The sequence below is a fragment of the Chanos chanos genome, chromosome 6 (assembly GCF_902362185.1).
Source record: "Chanos chanos chromosome 6, fChaCha1.1, whole genome shotgun sequence".
Taxonomy (NCBI): domain Eukaryota; kingdom Metazoa; phylum Chordata; class Actinopteri; order Gonorynchiformes; family Chanidae; genus Chanos; species Chanos chanos.
The window spans coordinates 9,338,322-9,356,077 of NC_044500.1; the positions used below are offsets into that span (position 1 = coordinate 9,338,322).

General features: G+C 43.2%; 2 protein-coding genes across 2 annotated transcripts; one reads left to right on the top strand and one right to left on the bottom strand.

Annotated features, from left to right (window-relative positions):
• The first annotated feature begins 924 nt into the window (after positions 1-924).
• ostn (osteocrin) lies at positions 925-3,791 on the top strand. Its single transcript, XM_030778844.1, has 3 exons — positions 925-1,023; positions 1,655-1,878; positions 3,707-3,791. The coding sequence occupies exons 1-3, from the start codon at positions 925-927 to the stop codon at positions 3,789-3,791; spliced, it is 408 nt and encodes a 135-aa protein (XP_030634704.1).
• Positions 3,792-4,929: 1,138 nt separating this feature from the next.
• Positions 4,930-17,496, bottom strand: masp1 (MBL associated serine protease 1). The gene is made up of 11 exons (XM_030776385.1): positions 17,388-17,496; positions 16,670-16,892; positions 13,969-14,146; positions 13,611-13,742; positions 10,975-11,171; positions 10,100-10,247; positions 9,393-9,514; positions 9,191-9,269; positions 7,213-7,350; positions 6,928-7,002; positions 4,930-6,605 (listed from the first exon to the last, which is right to left on the bottom strand). The coding sequence occupies exons 1-11, from the start codon at positions 17,408-17,410 to the stop codon at positions 5,728-5,730; spliced, it is 2,193 nt and encodes a 730-aa protein (XP_030632245.1). The 5' UTR covers positions 17,411-17,496; the 3' UTR covers positions 4,930-5,727.
• Positions 17,497-17,756: the final 260 nt, after the last annotated feature.

A 17,756-nucleotide genomic window follows, 5' to 3' on the forward strand; every position in this document is an offset into this window, starting at 1 on the left:
ACATGGCAAATGGCTTCACAGCGGCTCCAGATATCCATTTTACTGCTCTGAGACAAACAGATAAAACTTTTCTTAACCGCATTGGTTTTAGAGCGCCGGTGACTACATGTATTCATCTTTGTGTTTGTGTGTATATTCATGTGAGAGAAAACATGTATGCATATGTGTGTGCGTGTGTGTGTGTGTGTGTGTGTGCACACATATCAGTGCCAGTGATGGTTTGAGTGTGTACACACGCTCATGAGTGGCTATGTGTGCGTGCATGCGTGTGTGTGTGTATATGTGTGTGTGTGTGTGTGTGTGTGTGTGTGTGTGGTGAGGTTGATTGGGGCTCAGGTAGGGCTGGGAACAGACAGCCAGTGCAGGTCAGAGAAGAGCATGAGCTGGGTGTTTTGGCCTGAGCTCATGTGTTTGTGTAGAGGGCCATGACGGGGTGTGTCCAACCCTGACACTCACTCCATTCTCACAGTCTCATGGCTGGGCCAGTTCCCGTATTTTCACAGATGGAAGCTGTGTAAGGGTAAACACAGCTCCGTATCTCAGTAACCCAACACGCGGTAGAGTGTGTGTGTGTGTGTGTGTGTGTGTGTGTGTGCGTGTGCGTGCGGTGATCAGAAGACACGCTAAAATACGGGGCCGCACACCCACTCGTGTGTGGAAGTCATTTATGTAAATTTTATTGATGTGCGTGAGTGTGCTGACTGATGGTAAACTATGATGCTTTGTGAAGCGTGTTATATTGGTAACTGATGCGTGAATGAACGCAGTAAATTGTCCGTTTGAAAAGTGCTTTGTTACCTGCTTGGACAATTCAATTGTGTTTATGAGACAGAAAGAAAGAAAGAGGGTGTGAGAGTGTGTATGTGTGCATGTGTGTGTGTGTGTGTAACTGTGTTGTTTACTGTGTTGTTTACTGTGTTACAGATGCTGGGCTGTGGCTGTGTACTACTCTCCTGTTTCCTGACGGTGACTCTCTTCCACTGCAGTGCTGTAAGCCTCCGCCTGACCCAGGAAAGACCAGAGGTGACACACACACACACACACACACACACATATATATACACACACAAGTTTCCTGAGCTTGATGAGATTAAGTGGAACAAATGGGGGATGACGGGTTGTCAACACAAGCAGTGAGGACTCTATAAATACGTGGGGAATTCCTCTGGAGTCTGTCTGCAGGAGACTAACACCCACAGCTCCCCTAATGAGCACAACCTGATCCAGGATCTCACACTGTCCATCGCACTCACATGTCATCTGTTCTGCTCAACCTCCGCCTCTGTGTGTCTGTCTGTGTCCCAGCCTGCCTGTGTGTGAATCCATGTCTGTCAGTCCTCTTTTCACCTCAACCTGTCTGTCTGTCTGTCTGTCTGTCTGTCTGTCTGTCTGTCAGCCTGTCTACCCTGTCTGTCCTACTGAACAAGCCCTCGTCTATTCCAAACATCAGACTGTATAATTAAGATGTCACTTTAGACTTAGTTTCATATTATCAACCACAGGTTGCAAAGGTGGCAAACCTGTTAATGTAACAGGACTGATATGATTATGTAATAACTATATAAATACATAGTATTACATATATTTATTTATATATTGTTCTCTCTCTCTCTCTCTCTCTCTCTCTCTCTCTCTCTCTCTCTCTCTGGTGTAGTATGCGGACTCTGGGTCACAGCCAGAACCTGGTTCTGTGTCCGGTGCGCTTGAGCAGAAGTCCTCTGGAGATCTGAACAGTAAACTGTTCTTGCTGGACCAGCTGGTCCGCCTGGAGAACGACGTCATTGAGACCAAGAGGAAGAGGAGCTTTCCTGGCTCCAACACCCCTCTGGACCGCCTGTCAGTCAGCAACATGGACCCCAAGACCACCACCAAGCAGAGGTACACAGAGAGAGAGAGAGAGAGAGAGAGAGAGAGAAAGACTGGGGAGTCATGGGGATTTTTTAAACCAAATCTCACACATCTCACACACCTTAATATTCTCTTCAGGGCACCCTGATTAGTTTACTCAGGTGTATTTGTGTAGGAGAGGACAAAAAAGCACGACTAACCTGTTCTCCTTCAGGTGGAGAATTCGGTCCTGATGTCGCCTAAAAGCCAACCTAATACATGTCCAAAGCCCGCCCCTCCCCCCACCCCCCAAAATTCCCTCTTACCCTGAAACGTGTTTTTATCCACTAGCTGTGTGGTGAAATATTTTTTTTTTACCCAGAAGACAGGGTGAGACCTTCTGAAGCCCATTTGTATCTTCATTAACTGAGTTCACGCAAGCTAAAATAAGAAAGTGCGCTAACCTAATGAAGCCTCATTACATGATCTCACCCCTGGTCAGTCTGCCCATGACAATCGCCAGTGTATTACAGAGATGCAGAAATATAGTACAACAGAAATGATTCAATTTCACACATAATTTCGTTACCACCCTGATGTAACTGCGCTAATCCGGCCCATGCCTCTCACTGCAGCTCTGTTGTGCCACATCATTTCACGTCCAAACCCAAATTCAATCCAAGTCCTGTTTTTTTTTTTTTTTTTTTTAAACATACCATCATCCCTACGCCACTGTCTTGCACTGATCCAAGTGCATATAGCCGTTGGTTGGAACAGTTGAGTGAATTGACTAAAGGTAACACAAACGGCTGATACGATGAGCTGAGTGTGATTTCACATGTAACTTTAGATTGGCCAGAGGCCAAAGACAGCTCTGATTTGCTGATGCTAAAACACAGGTGGCTTTGACTGGCCAATACTCAAATCCAGACAGTTTTCATTGGCTAAGGTGCAGTCAGTGCACCACACGCCCTGAGTGTGTTCTTCAAGCTCAGCGAGAGAGTCTGAGCAGTGTTGCATTTGCACAACATTAAAACTGCTTATATTACTTGACCAGACTCACGCTGTGGCGGACTTAGTCAAAGCATCTCTACCCTTACAGAACGTTGCGGTCCGTTTGGAACCGGTTTAGCAGGTGGTAAAGTGGAACACCCACGTTCAGGCTGTTCCGATCCGTTCTCACTGACAGTCGCGACACGCTAATCCCCGTTAGCCCAAAGCAACAAAGAGACAATACGGACGACACAGATCGGGACAAGATTAAGCTCCGATTCTCTCACAGCACTGGTAATTTTCACTCTAAACCCGAGTGAAAAGACCAATCCGTTTGGTCTGACAAACATGATTTGCCCACTTTTCTTTGAAATCTTAGGCAACTGCTGCACCCATACTCAGCGCTACACTACAATGCTAATCAACTCAGAGAGGCAGAGATAATGACAGCTGCGTAGTCAATTGCAATCGCACTTAAAAAAAAAAAAAAAAAAAAAAAAGATTTTCATCATATCTTCCTTGTCTGTTTGATCTCTGTGGTTGAAAACTGTGGCTTCAGGCACCTCAGAGGCTCTATCCAAATGATCAACACTTCCTGATAACTTAGAGAGTCAAGCCAAGAGAAACACTGCAAGAGGCGTATCGAACTTTATCGAACAAAAAAAGCCTCTAACTCAATTGCTCATCGGGAACAGTGGAACACTTTAGTCATGTTAAGCCTCTCTGATAATGTCAGAAAGATCAAAAAGTTCTCACACAGCGAGAGGAAGATAAGTTTCTCTCTCTCTCTCTCTCTCTTTTTCTTTTCTTTTTTTTTTTTTGCCCCGTAACTGAACTGATTTTTGGCTCGACATCTAATAAAAATATGTATCTTGCACGTGTGCAGGAAGGTGGTCGAGTTGCCGCGCCGACGCGTCAGCGTCCCTATCGATCGGATCGGAATGGGACGTCTCCCCAACAGCCGGGGCTAGAACTCCCTGACCCTCACTGACCCCACCACTGCCTCCCCCCTCCCCAGCACACAGGTACGATCTCAACAGACCACTCCCCCTTGACTGCCCGCATCACTGTCGCATGGTGCATATTTTAGTCCATACAGATTATGTGTAATGCAGTGTTTAATGCTAATGAAGTGTTTTCTTTGTTCCACAGGAGGGGAGGGAAGGGGGGGGGGGGTTCATGGAAGGTAGAAGACGCATGGAAAACACACCGGCTCTGGCAATTCAGTAACCATAGCACAATTCCACTTTAATCCACATATTTACTATCGTTATCACTGCGCTGTCACGATCTCCGTGCTTAAAACAGTTCACTCACAACAGTCTTCAGCTTAATCTACATTCACAGCCTCTGACCAGCCTTTGTTTATCTTCTAGTTTCTCGATTCCTGTCCCAATGTCCCAAAAGACAGGGTATTATTGTTCTAGCCAACGCTAGCCTGGCTGATTTAGCTTGTACACTTGTGACCAATTTCATTTATCAAATGAATTAGTGCGCTAGTGCTGGTCTACCCTTGTGAACTTGGACTCCGGGGCTGGGAGTTGTGAAACAACTGTACTCGACTCCTAAATATCTACTCCGACAATGTATGCAACTATGATTCCATTCACATGTTACCTTCTTATTCGATCCAAACCTTAAACTCAACCCCAAACCCCACTCTTTCCGGCTCCATCTAAATAAACTCTTTCTTAGCCTGTAATTCTCCATTTGTCATAAACTATACCATCCTCGGAGCACCTGTTTACAAAGCACCTGTAACAATGATACACATTCATTTACTTTGATATTTCAGTTGATGTGGCGTGGCTCCGCCCCCTTCTAACCTCTTCTTTATGATGTCATCAGGGAGGATTTGTGAGAAGGAAGCCACTACTGCCATTGCACTTCCATTATTTACCCACAATGCCTGTGAGCTGTGCTGTCGCTTTAGTAAAAACACACATTCTGTTTGTTCTCTGACTGGAGGTTGAACCAATATGTTTTACCTTGACATTAAAATAAAGTGATGTACTACAACTTTCTGATGATCTGTGTCATGTTTTGTTTTTACCAGTCAAACTCATTATTCTGAAAACAAAAATATAGAGTCACCTATACAAATTAGAGTTAGTATCGTGGTGCCTGTTTATGTTTTATTTATTTAATTTTTCTTAACAAGCTTATAATTCAAACAGTAAAAAATGTATAAATGTTTTTAATTTACAACAGTGTATCAGAAGGACAACTGATATATGAGAACAAATTAAAAACAAATAGTTTTACTTTGTAAAGTGCTCTTTCTTATGGCTTATAGTAGGCGTTTAACATAATATAATTTCAAATAGCATAGTTTCAAATAACTGGAGAATATCTGGAGTAAGGACTGACTCAAACATCTGAGAGCCACAAACATCTAACAACGAATAGCGTCATCCTTAAACATTACACAGACTGTCCTACAACAGGTCTGATCAGACAGCACTTACAGTGTGCTTCATTATTTGAAATTAGTTTTAGTTTTCTATTTTTACAGTAAATGTGTACATATACAATAGAAATACAAAAGATTTCATAATATGCTTCACGTTAGACCAAGCACAGCCCTGCATAGAGGCAGTAGGGGCAGAGAGAATTAGATAGTATATGAATGTGCACTAATGCGTATTAGAGTGTAAAGTCAGATGGACTTTGTGATATGGATGAGTAGGTCTCAAATTAATGGACAAGTCAGAAAGTGGCAATACAAAACAAATAAGTGTTGACTGGAAGGGATCTGTGCTGAGAAAAACAAGTTTGATGAGATAAGGAGACAGAGAGGGGAAGAGAGTGAGAGAGAGAGAGAGAGAGAGAGAGTGCAGAGCACAGTGGAGTGAATGACATTCGGTTCAGTCACATCACAACTAAATTTACCTTCATACCCTTTCCTCACCACCAGGGGGCAGTGTCCAGGTGTGTGTGTAGCCACTGGACATAGTTAGCCACTCGAGTATAGACCCCATACACCCTCTGACTACCACACTCCTCCGGTCCACCCCAAGACACCAACCCTTGCACCACCCAACGTCCTGTGTTTGGATCCTCCATCACAAAAGCTCCGCCGCTATCCCCCAGACAGGTATCCTGACCTCCCTCGTAGTACCCCGCGCAAAACATGTTGCGCGTGATGTTGTAGTTCATCGATCTCGAGGAGTAGCTGTCTTCACACTCCTCCTGAGGGACCACCGGTAGTTTTACGTACTGCAGCTGCTCCGCCGTCACGCCCGGTTCGGAGGTTAGCGCACCGTCTGAGGAGGAGGCGTTGGTCGCGCTGATGCCCCAGCCGGCCACCAGGCCAAGCGTCCGGGGCTGAGGGGAGGGGGGGCTTCCGTCCTCTGCCGGCGGGGGCAAACAGATGGGTCGAACCAGCTCGTTAAGTTCCACCGCCCGGCTTAGCTTTACCAGGGCGATATCGTGGTTGTAGTTGCGGGGGTCAAAGTCCGGATGGAGGACGATGTGCTCCACCGAACGGTTGGTGGCCACGGCTTTGTTACGGACGTCCGTCAGACCCAGGTGGACCCGAACGTGCTCAGGTAACACGGGGACCACGACGGGGTCCCTACGCTGGGACCGGAGAACGTGCGCGACCGTCAAGACCCAGGACGGGGTCAGGAGCGCCCCGCTACCAAACCAGCGGTCCTCAGGTACTCGGGACATGTCCTCCACAGATAAGAGAACCTGCCAGGGGAAGTGTCCCGGAGAGGCGCCCCGGCCACCCACAATCCGTTTCTGCAGGGAAGGGAACGGCCGAGATGGTTCGCCACAAGCTGAAAACAAACGGAAGCACACGCGTACACAAATAAAAGACGGCCACGCCATAACGACACGCCCGCGTAAAGAGAAATCGTTAAAATAGAAACGTACACATCGCGATCGTACAAACAAACAAAGTCTGACAAGCAGTACACACGCAAACCTGTTCACCACGCTCCAGTGCAAGGCTAAACCACACACACACACACACACACAAACACACACACACACACACAGGGCAGAGGAAGGTCAAAGAGATCCTCTCAAGTGCCGAGAGACAATTCCATGAGGACAGACAGGGTTTCAGCCAGGTAAAGGGTTCACTGACAGCCTCACCTGGAAGACACGAGGGAACTTTGGTTCCGAGCTCACCACCGACCCACTGTCCACTTTCTCCACAGGTATACGTCTCTGTAGAGAATGACATCAAGGAACAGAGGGATGGTATGTAGACAGGAGTGTGACATAGGAGGGCTATGAATATGAGTATGAATATAGGGGAAAGTGTGTATGTAGCATGTAGGAACAGCTGTGTGTACATTAGTCTTGTCTGAGTACTCTCTACACACTGCTGTTCTGAGGCTGTACCGGTCATTCAGGGTGATATAAGTAAGTACATACTGTTGACTGTAGAAGGGTTCTGTCTGTGAGGGTCCCTGCAGATGTACTGGATCCTGGAGCCAAACACAGTGGTGTTATCAGAGCTCTCATATACCACTTCACCCAAAGGAATGTCTACTGGAGGACCACAGTCAATCTCTGACAGAGAGAGAGAGAGCGAGAGAAAGGGGGAGAGGGAGAGAGAGAGAGAGAGAAGGAGATTAGAAGATACATTGGCCCTTTCTTGAATTAGGACAGTATGACCGACGGGAATGTGAATGGTGATTTGATTTGAACGGCATGGAAAGACACAGGAAGCGAAATAAAGCTCAGATCAAAGGAACAGAGTGGATTAAAGCAATCAGAAGGATTACAGACCTCTACTCTACATGATTTGAATGATATAACAATGATTGGACGCACATACACATGGACTGACCAATAGGTGGTCATTAGAATCATACCTCGCTTCCTGTCATCCATTCCTCCAAGCCTGTTGTCTCTTTCTGTGTCTTCTCCTGGGTTTTTGTGTGTTTATCTGTGATATGTCTTTAGAGGCGCTACTTTACACTTTCACACACAGTAATTCTTTCCCCTCAGCCTCTCTTTCTCTCTCTCTTTCTCTCTCTTTCATTTCGACTTTTAAAAGATTTTGTCTTTTACTCTGTGTTTACACACACACACACACACACACACAGAGAGAGAGAGAGAGAAAGAGAGGAGAGAGAGAGAGAGAGAGAGAGAGAGAAAGAGAGAAGAAGAAGAAAGAAAGCAAAGTAAAATAATGACAGGCATCTTCATTACTGGGATAATATTTGTAACCAGCAGGGGGAGACAGAGGACTGAAAATGAAACTGCTCGAATATGGGTTTTATCCACTGGTATAGGTCTACGACCTCATTTTCACCCAAACCCTGACCTTACATAAGTGAAGAAAAGACTAGTCACAGGCTCCAATTAAGATGTTACCCTGACCAAAATGACAGGATCTACAGAAAGCCACAGCACAGTGTCATGCCCACAACAGGATTTTAAAGAGAATTCTCATGCAATAATTGCAGACTAACATCTTCTTTGTTTGTTTGTTTGTGTGTTTTAATATTCTCATGTTCTTTGTAATTAAAAAGCATTGTAAGATTTTCCATAATTTTGTGGGGTTTTTTTATGGAGTCATTACAAGCAAATCTTCAGTCCAAGAGATCCAACAATCATTTCAAGTTGTCAAAATGTTTTATTTTTGCATATAGTTTGATACTTAAAAAAAAAACAACCTTAAATTAACTTCCCTCCAGATGACAGTTTGCCACAGATGGAGCGATTGTCTCTTAGCTTTACATGTAGCTGCCCGCGGGTTGTTTTTTTTTTTTTTCCGTAGTGTAATTCGCATGAAGCGCCGGGCATTTCTCAGCGTAGCTCTCAGAGCACCGGCCGCGTAAAGCCTTGTAAGAGCAAAGGCAAGTGAATGCAGGCAGTGGTATCAATCAAAGAGATCTATTCTCCAACAGTGATCACTCTTGGCTCTCTCTCTCCCCAGGCAGTAAAATGATACTCAACACAGGAAAGACTAACAAAGAGCTCATAGTTACTGAAGACTGCAGTTACAGCTCAGGTAGGGCTGTGATTGGCTCCTGAAAGAAAAAGAAAAAAAGAAAAAAACAAAACAAAAACAAAAAAAAAACAAAACAAAACTCCAATACAGAATATGGCTAGAATACTAGGAAGAGATTCCTTCTCTGAGGCTACACGTATAGAGGCGTGAAAAAAAAAAAAAAGGAGAGAGAGATAGAGTCAGATAGACGGAGATAAAAAAGAAAAAAAAAACATGTTGTGAATAAATAGTTTTAGAGAGACGTAACGCGCATGGATGCTTGGCGATAAAGCGATAACATCCACCGTGTCTTTTCTTCTTCTTTTTTTTTTTTTTTTTACGGTAGCACGCGACCGCCCACGAGATTAACGTCAGCCGACGCAGGGCTGAAGGAAAGGCCTCAGTTCTTACTTTCACACAGTGGTAAAACATCTGTCCACGTGCCATCCTCCTGACACACAACCTGATAATGCTGCAGCTCTTCACCGTCCTGAGACAGAGAGGGAGAGAGAGAGAGAGAGAGAGAGAGAGAGAGAGAGAGAACTTTATCGGTCAAGTCACGGTCAGTGTCTACAAGAGCAGTAAGGAGTGTTGACCTGAAGTCTGGTCTGACCTTTCCGAGTGTGTATCCGGGGTCGCAGGTCAACACCACGTGGTCTTTGAAGAAGTACTGAGACTGCACTGGTTCCAGTTGGCCATGCTGGGGCACCATGGGAACGGGACACTCGCTTACAGCTGAGAACGTGAACGCATTTCATTATTAAACCGTGTAAATTAGGATGACGGACAGCTACGGCTCTGTAGACAAAGAGTTCAGAGATTTATATAACAAAGACATTTACAGTTTACAGTTTTGTTCATTTTGTATAAGTCACTTTTATACAGAATGACTTAAAAGAAGTGCCTTCAAAGTCAGTAGCAGTAGAGGACTAAGAATATGCTGCCATCAGGCATTGAGACTTCTTGTGGAAAAGTGCTTACAATAATTCCTGTAGATTGCTTTTATACCTACACATTAAAAAACAAAATAGAATATTCTGTGGATGAGTAGTTACACTACCCACCCATAGACGTGCAGGTAAATTTCTCATACAATACCATTCTGTAAAAGAGTAGTTTAGTCTCTAGTACAGTACTGCGCTGTTCATGTACAGGTTAGTCCATAGTGCGGTACTAACTTTTCGATGTATAGGTTAGTGTATTGAATAGTTCTAACCTGTTTATGTACAGGTTAGTCTATAGTACAGTACCTACCTGTTAATGTCTAGTGTATGGTACTAACCTGCCTGTGTATAGGTTAGTATACAGTACAGTACTAACCTGTCGAGGAATAGGTTAGTCTCCAGCCTAGATTCTCTCCTGAATTGTCACTGTGAAACAGGATGCGGACTTTGTTACTCCCTGTCTGGATCTTGCCTGGCGACCGATCCCCACAGAACGGACCAAACTCCTTCTGCCCTGCTTCAATCTTCAGGTGAAACATCCAGTAAATACCAATAGTCCCTTTGTCATTGTTATCGTCACTTTCATCATCGTCATCATCATCATCATCATCATCATCATCATCATCATCATCATTTCCCTCTCAGTCACCCAAGCACTCTATCCACACATGCAGTATAAGGCAAAAGGAATCAGTCACACTGTGTAATCATACGTTGTGGAATATGATGTGTTGTTCTGTGATGTTGAATATCGCTGGCTGTAGTAGTGCTAGGCAACAGCTGTTATGTCTCTCAGGCAAACTGTGTTAATCTGAGTTTGTCTGGGTGTATAATTAGGCTCTAATAATTAGGCTGTTTGTGCGTATGTGTATGCGTGTGTGTTACTCATTCCTCTCTCTAAGCCACACACACTTTAACGGGTTAGTAACCTCACTCCCGTCCGTTTTAATGTCGGAGAGTATTTGTCTGGAGTTTGGTCAGAGCTAATCCTGATTTCTCTGAAGTTTCAATAGGTTTAGTTTTTCGGCTTTTACTCTAAATACCGAAAAAAAAAGCCCTTGACGCGTCTGACGTCCTTCCATCTTACTTCTCCAGACTGAAGGGACAGCAGAAAACACGTTTTCTGCTTCGGAGAACCATTATCTGCCCACAGCTAATGTGTTATGTTTAGTGTTACGGGAGCATGTGTTCCAGCTGTGTTACTGATTAAACGGGGACCGTGGGGAGGTTCCTGGGTTCTCTGTCACTCACCTTAACGTGGTCGTAAGGGCACGTGACCTCAGGGTGGTCCTCTATGTCGAACGTGTCGTCGAAGTCCAGGGTGATGAGGAAGCCCTCCTCCAGCTCGACGCGGTACATGCAGTCTGAGCTTTTCGCGTACGGCCGAGGAAAGTCTGGACTGGAGATGAGCCCAGACCTCTCTGAGTACACACTATCGCTACACTCCACTGCAACACAAACACATACACACACACACACACACACACAAGCACACATACACGCACACACACAAGCACACACACACGCGCACAAACACATGTTCAAAAAGAACGTCAATGTACATATGCATGTAGGAGTACATAGACATAAAAATGAAATGTGCAAACAATATGAACAGAACCTGTATGGTCATACAAAAATACACATGCTTAAAAAAATACACACAAGCCTCTCCACACACACACACACACACACACACACACACACACACACACACACACACACAAATGCATACGTCTATACTTGCAGACAGAAACAAATAGACAGGGGTGTTTAAATCACTAGAGCTGGTGAGAATATCCCCATTATCACTGCTGTCCTGGGTGAGTGAAGTTCAAAGGCATTTTTTATGTCTCTCTAACTGCCCTAATGTAAATATTTATCCTTCTGCTCCGAGCTTCATTCAGTCCAACAGGGATCAGTGACTAGACACAGAGCAGGCCTATAATCATCTACAGATCCACACACACACACACACACACACACACACACACACATGCTGATAGACATATACATTAATACACATATATACACACAGATAGATAGACATATACATAAACACACATACATACACACACAAACACACACACACACACAAACACACACAGATGCACAAGCATACATGCACATACACACATAGACTTTCATGTGAGAGCTGAGATATTCTAGCCTTGAAACATTACCACAGTTATCTAAAAAATCCCCAGGTTATGTAAATGGAAGTAACTTGGTCAGATTGCCTTACACAGTAACAGCCAGTATTAAAGTTCCACTCAAAACAACACACATCCATATTCTACACCTTAATCCTCTCTAATCTCCCTGGTTTTCCCACAACTTTCCTCCTCGGTTTAGTGGAAACGTTTGGCGTTATTACGTAAAGTGTCTTGCTCCTGGACTTGATAGATTCGTCAATCTCGTATGAATTCTAATTAACAATTAGATTAAGAGCAAGTTACTGTTTCCTCAATGTGTTCATTGAAAATGTTGATTCACAAAGCAAACGTGGGAATGTTCTTGACATTCTTCATAAAACTCTGTTCCAGCACAGAGAAAATCTCATCAGGATTGAGTACAAACACACACACACACACACACACACACATAAACAAGCAGGGGTCTTGGGGCATGACTGGGTCTCTCCAGTGTCTAATGACTTCAGTTTAAAAAAGTGACCTATTTAACATTGCTCGGGGTATTAGCAGCCAAACACTTTAAGGATTTTCCTTCTAATAAAGCCACAAATTATAGACATTTAAATCCCAACGTCCAATGGCTGCAGAAAACCTAAAGAGTCAGTCACTAAGATGTCGACAAATTCCATTCTAAGTCACACTGATTATGAATGTCTCTATAACTCAGAATGTTAATCTACAGCTGTCTTGAAATTGACATGTCTTTGTGATGTAATGACATTGACTGATGGAATAATGTTACACACATGTAAAATATAAGTGTTACAGAAATGTAAAATGTTATAAATATATAAATGATGTTAGTTTCAATGATATCATTATGATGCAATCTGCGGAACACTCATGTCATGGAATGTTGGAACACAGAATCTGTGACATCAGCTGGTTGCTGGTCAATTCATAAATAAATTTATCAGTTGCAATTCAAGTGAGGAAATAGAATTAGAATTAGAATCAGAATTATAACATTATTTCAAGACAGCTGTAGATTAACATTCTGAGTTATAGAGACATTCATAATCAGTGTGACTTAGAATGGAATTTGTCGACATCTTAGTGACTGACTCTTTAGGTTTTCTGCAGCCATTGGATGTTGGGATTATTGAATGTTTCTTGTACTTGTAATTTTTGTTGTATTTATTCATTTATGTGTTGTATTTATGACACTTTTGTTGTATTTCTGATCTTCACAAGATTTTCTGTTGTTACTTTGATCTCTTTATGTGATGTCTAGTAGAGAAGTTTATTCAAGACTGCATATTCACCTTTCTTGATTAAGGAACTTCATAAAGTTTCCCTGAGCAGTTTACTGCCTGTTCCAATTCATGATCTACCTCCCTAAGACAGGTCTCAACTAAAACCCCAATTCATATGCCAAGAATTGAATATGGAAATATATGTTGATTTAAGCTCTACCATTATCAGCGAGCCTGAAACAAAGCAAGTTTATTGTCTGCTAGCAAACAAATAATAGTTCTCTGTACTTCTATAAGATGTTATTAGCTCACTTTGCCTTGCATGATGCACCTGTAACTTGACATAAATCACAGACTTAAACTGAAAGTACTGAAAATGACAGATTTTTTTTTCATTAAGGCCTGAGAGCGTTCCCGAAGTTATGAGTATGATACGTGGCAGTGTGGTGATACACAATGAAAATTTTCCTGAATTTTTAGTATGCAGATATGGTACCTCTACAGGTCCTGTTGTCAGAATGCAGCAGGTATCCATAGCGACAGGAGCAGTAGTAACCACCAATGTAGTTATGGCAGACATGATCACAGGTAAGGTCTTCATCATTCCTGTCTCTGCACTCATCTACATCTAGAGAGAGAGAAAGAGAGACAGAAAGACAGACAGACAGACAGAGAGAGAGAGAGAGAGAGAGAGAGTGAGAGAGAGAAAGAGAAGGAGAGGTAAAGAGTTGAAGAAGAAAGAGAATAGTAGGTGCGTGTGTATGTACGTGTGTGTGTGCGTGTGTGTGTGTGTGTACGTGTGTGTGTGTGTGTTGGAGTAGGACACTAGGTTACATTAGTTGTAAAGATCTTACCCACAGCACTGTAATGGGCCTCAAATCCACTGTAGCGTTCCTCGTTGGAGAAATCCGAGCGAAACGCAACACTGAGCATGCTCCCTGGTGACATGATGACATCATCACCAGGAACCTGCTCAGTGTCTGTGCTCTCCCTTCCACAGAACACCAACATCTCCTCCTGCTCTGACATCACCTACACACACACACACACACACACACACACACACACACACACACACACACAAGCACATGTAACTCGTATACTAGATTCTGAGGATCCTCCATTGACTACCATTACAACACCTGTAAAGAATATCAACCTAACCCTAAACGAACCCTTATAAAATATGCTCTCACATTTTAGTTTTTAGTTTTACCAATAATAATAACATCTGTTATAAGAAAAAAAAGCACCAGTGTCATTTTTTATTTTACTAGTGAAGACAGTGAACCCAGTGATAGTGAACCCAGTTTGACCAGGCGTTTCAGTAAAACGTCCACCAAAGTCAGCAAAACACACACACGCCCAAATGTGTGCGTATGCACACATCTATACAAACACACACACACACGCATATTCATCAAACCCATCTCTTCCTCTTCCAATGTCACCTAGAGCTAAATACAGACCATTACACAAGCATTCACACACAGTCTCCAAACCCAACACCTTTAGTTATAAGAGCATCTACAGATATACACACCTAATACAGATACATACACATCATATGGAACCAAAAACATAACACACACACACACCACACACACACACAAACACACACACACACACACACACACACACACACACACTATAACCCAATTTCACCCATCCTGACATCACACTGCGACATATCTCTCTTGCTCACACGCATGGACTGGTTTACCTATAAACTGGTTTACCAATAGACTGCAGACTGCTTTACCTACATTCTGGTTTACCTATAGACTGGTTCACATACAGACTGGTTTACCTACAGACTGATGCACCTATAGACTGGTTTACCTATAGACTGGTTCACCTATAGACTGGTTCACCTACAGACTGGTTTACTTACAGACTGGTTTACTTACAGACCGGTTTACCTACAGACTTATTTACCTACAGACTGGTTCACCCACAGACTGATTTAGCTATAGACTGGTTTAACATACAGACTTGTTTACTTACAGACTAGTTTAACCTACAGACTGGTTTATCTATAGACTGGTTTACCTATAGACTGGTTCACCTACAGACTGGCCTTTACATACTGGTTTGCTTTCTGAACATTGGATTGTAATATTTATTACTTGGAACTTTTTTATTTTTCATCCAAGGCCTTTTAAATCTATAGCATTTAGTTCACATTTATTTCCCTTACAGTCTCCAACAAACACACACATACAGACATACACACAGGACAGGAGGGGGAGAGAGAGAGAGAGAGAGAGAGAGAGAGAGAGAGAGAAAGAGAGAGCTAATATCTCTCTTATCTTTTTCTCAGTATGGTTGTTTACACTGACCATGTCACTGAACGCCCGGTTACCCTTGGTTACGACGGAACCCCCCCCCCCACCCCCCAGTAGCATATGGACAGAGCAGTTAAAGTCCCGCTCCCATTCTGATAAACACATAGAAGCACACACACACACATAGAAAAAAAAACAACCAAAAAAACAAAAACGGAAAATAAAGCGCAATTTCATGTTTCATGGATGAGGCTCTCTTTCATTTGATCCCATTTTTTTTCCAAGAATGTGTGTGTTTATGTGGTATACATAGGTTTGGGTGCATATATGTGTTGTATGTGTGGATCCATGTGTGCATGCATGGGTTTGTGTGTGTGTGTGTGTGTGTGTGTGTGTGTGTGTGTGTTTGTATGTGTATATGCATCTGATGAGGCGCATGCCCCTGCATTGTGGGAAAAGCAGTCTTCTGCTGCCTGTATGTCCGTGCCCTTTGTGTCTGGCGGCTGATTTGGGCCTGTTGCCGTGGTGAGTTGCCGTAGCACCCAGATGGGGGCATTTGAATATGAATATGCCCCATACGGATTGGACTGCCCCATGACTGAGCTGGAATAAATGCTATTAACTCTGCCAGCAGGGTATTGTGGCATCTGTCTGGCCTGCCAATCAAATTACTCAAAGACCCAAAACAGAAAAAGAGTTCGCATCTCATTCACCCCAGAGATTCTGAAAACCTGTTTCTGAGAATCAACTTCTGAACACCCGACCAACACACATCCCAATGTATCAAAATGAATACCACTAAAACACTATTCTTAATATATAACCCCATCTATATGCAGTCCTTGCTCTAAGAAGTCTTTAAGCAAAATTATGATTCCTTAATTTCTTGGTAATATTCAAAGTACACATTAGTTGGAATGTAGAACATGTCTACACTGAAAACTGAAACAGTAACTGTTGCTAAGGAGAAAGTGAAGATGTAATGAGATTGAAGAGCTTTCAGGTTGAGAACCATCGTAGAAGCTTGGCATACCTTTTCATGTTGGCACTAGCCTTAAGTCATTGTGTGCCAACAGTGGTGCCAGGTGCCATTTGTTCTCTGGCATAGTAAAGGGACTTGCCTACAACCACCAAACTCAAGACTTTAAACTGTGGTATTATGAACCCTTAATATAGCATACATGTGTGTATATATACGTGTTTGTTTTTGTGTATGTATGTACGTGTGTGTGTGTGCGCATATTGTCAAACGAAGCATGCCACTTACCTTGACATAGTCGTACTCACAGAGGTAAGAGGGCTCTAGGTCGAAGTGCATAAAGTATAGTTTGATCTGATACCCATCGGGTACACTAATATTCCACTGCACGTCCGAGTCCTTCGGGTAGGTTTCGGGAAAGTTCGGCGAGTGGAGCGTTCCATACATGTTGTTCAAGTGGATCACTTCGGCCCAAAGCGGGCTCACGCACAACACCAGGAGCACCCTCATCCTGGCCAAATAGAAAGTGGTAAATACAGACTCTGACATTCTTTCTGCGCTCTCAAAGTTCAGTCGTAACTATAATAGCGCGAACTGAGCTGAAATCTTTCAAGCGAAAACATTGCCTAATCTGACTGCTCAAGTTATTCTGACGGACAGCCTAATTTAGCGGAAAATCTTGTCCAGGCATGCCGAAACGCTTGATGAAACACAGCAACAAATCACACGCTATAATAAATGTTCGTTCTTTTTATTGTTGCACAATTTGGGCCTGCGGTGCAGAGGCTGAAGCGTTGAAAAATAACTAAAAAGACGTCTGTTCTTGCACTACCAGCAAGTTTTATCAACTATCTTCTCTGTCCTAAAACGACTGTGACATTTGTCAATACACACTGAAATTGCACTGTTCCGAAGAAAAAAAAAACTAAAGTTTTCAGTGACAGCGAAAAGGAAATGTCGTAGGGCAACATGCTATGATAGGACTGTGGCAAACAAAATCACTTACCGAATTAGGTCCATAACCAGCATTGTTTACTCTATTCCGTCCGGAGACGTACCGTGCCGCTCCTACTCCAGCTTTCAAGTTTACGTGCTTACTTAAAATGCACGTCACATCTTGGCTGTTTACTAATGGGCATTCTCCCTCAAAGTGTGTGCGTGTGTGTGTGTGTGTGTTTGCGCGCGTGCGTTTGAGTGTGTGTATGTGTGTGAGAGAAAGAGGGCGAGAGAGAGGAACCTAACTAGACATGCAATAAAGTAATTTGTTTGTTTTAAAATAAAATAGGACGAGAGGTCTAAATTAGTCTAATAAATCTGACAAAATAACATACTACTCAACGAAGTAATGATACTTAACAAAATTCGTGTAAACTCG

Bases quoted from the DNA above. Each gene is read 5' to 3' on its own strand.
- ostn (XM_030778844.1), top strand. From the start codon at position 925: ATGCTGGGCTGTGGCTGTGTACTACTCTCCTGTTTCCTGACGGTGACT. The intron at 1,024-1,654 runs GTGACACACACA...TCTCTGGTGTAG, and splicing joins TGACCCAGGAAAGACCAGAG to TATGCGGACTCTGGGTCACA. The intron at 1,879-3,706 runs GTACACAGAGAG...GCACGTGTGCAG, and splicing joins AAGACCACCACCAAGCAGAG to GAAGGTGGTCGAGTTGCCGC.
- masp1 (XM_030776385.1), bottom strand. From the start codon at position 17,410: ATGCTGGTTATGGACCTAATTCG. The intron at 7,351-9,190 runs GTAAGAACTGAG...TCTCTCTGTCAG, and splicing joins TGTTTTACCACTGTGTGAAA to AGATTGACTGTGGTCCTCCA. The intron at 6,606-6,927 runs GTGAGGCTGTCA...GTTTGTTTTCAG, and splicing joins AGTTCCCTCGTGTCTTCCAG to CTTGTGGCGAACCATCTCGG.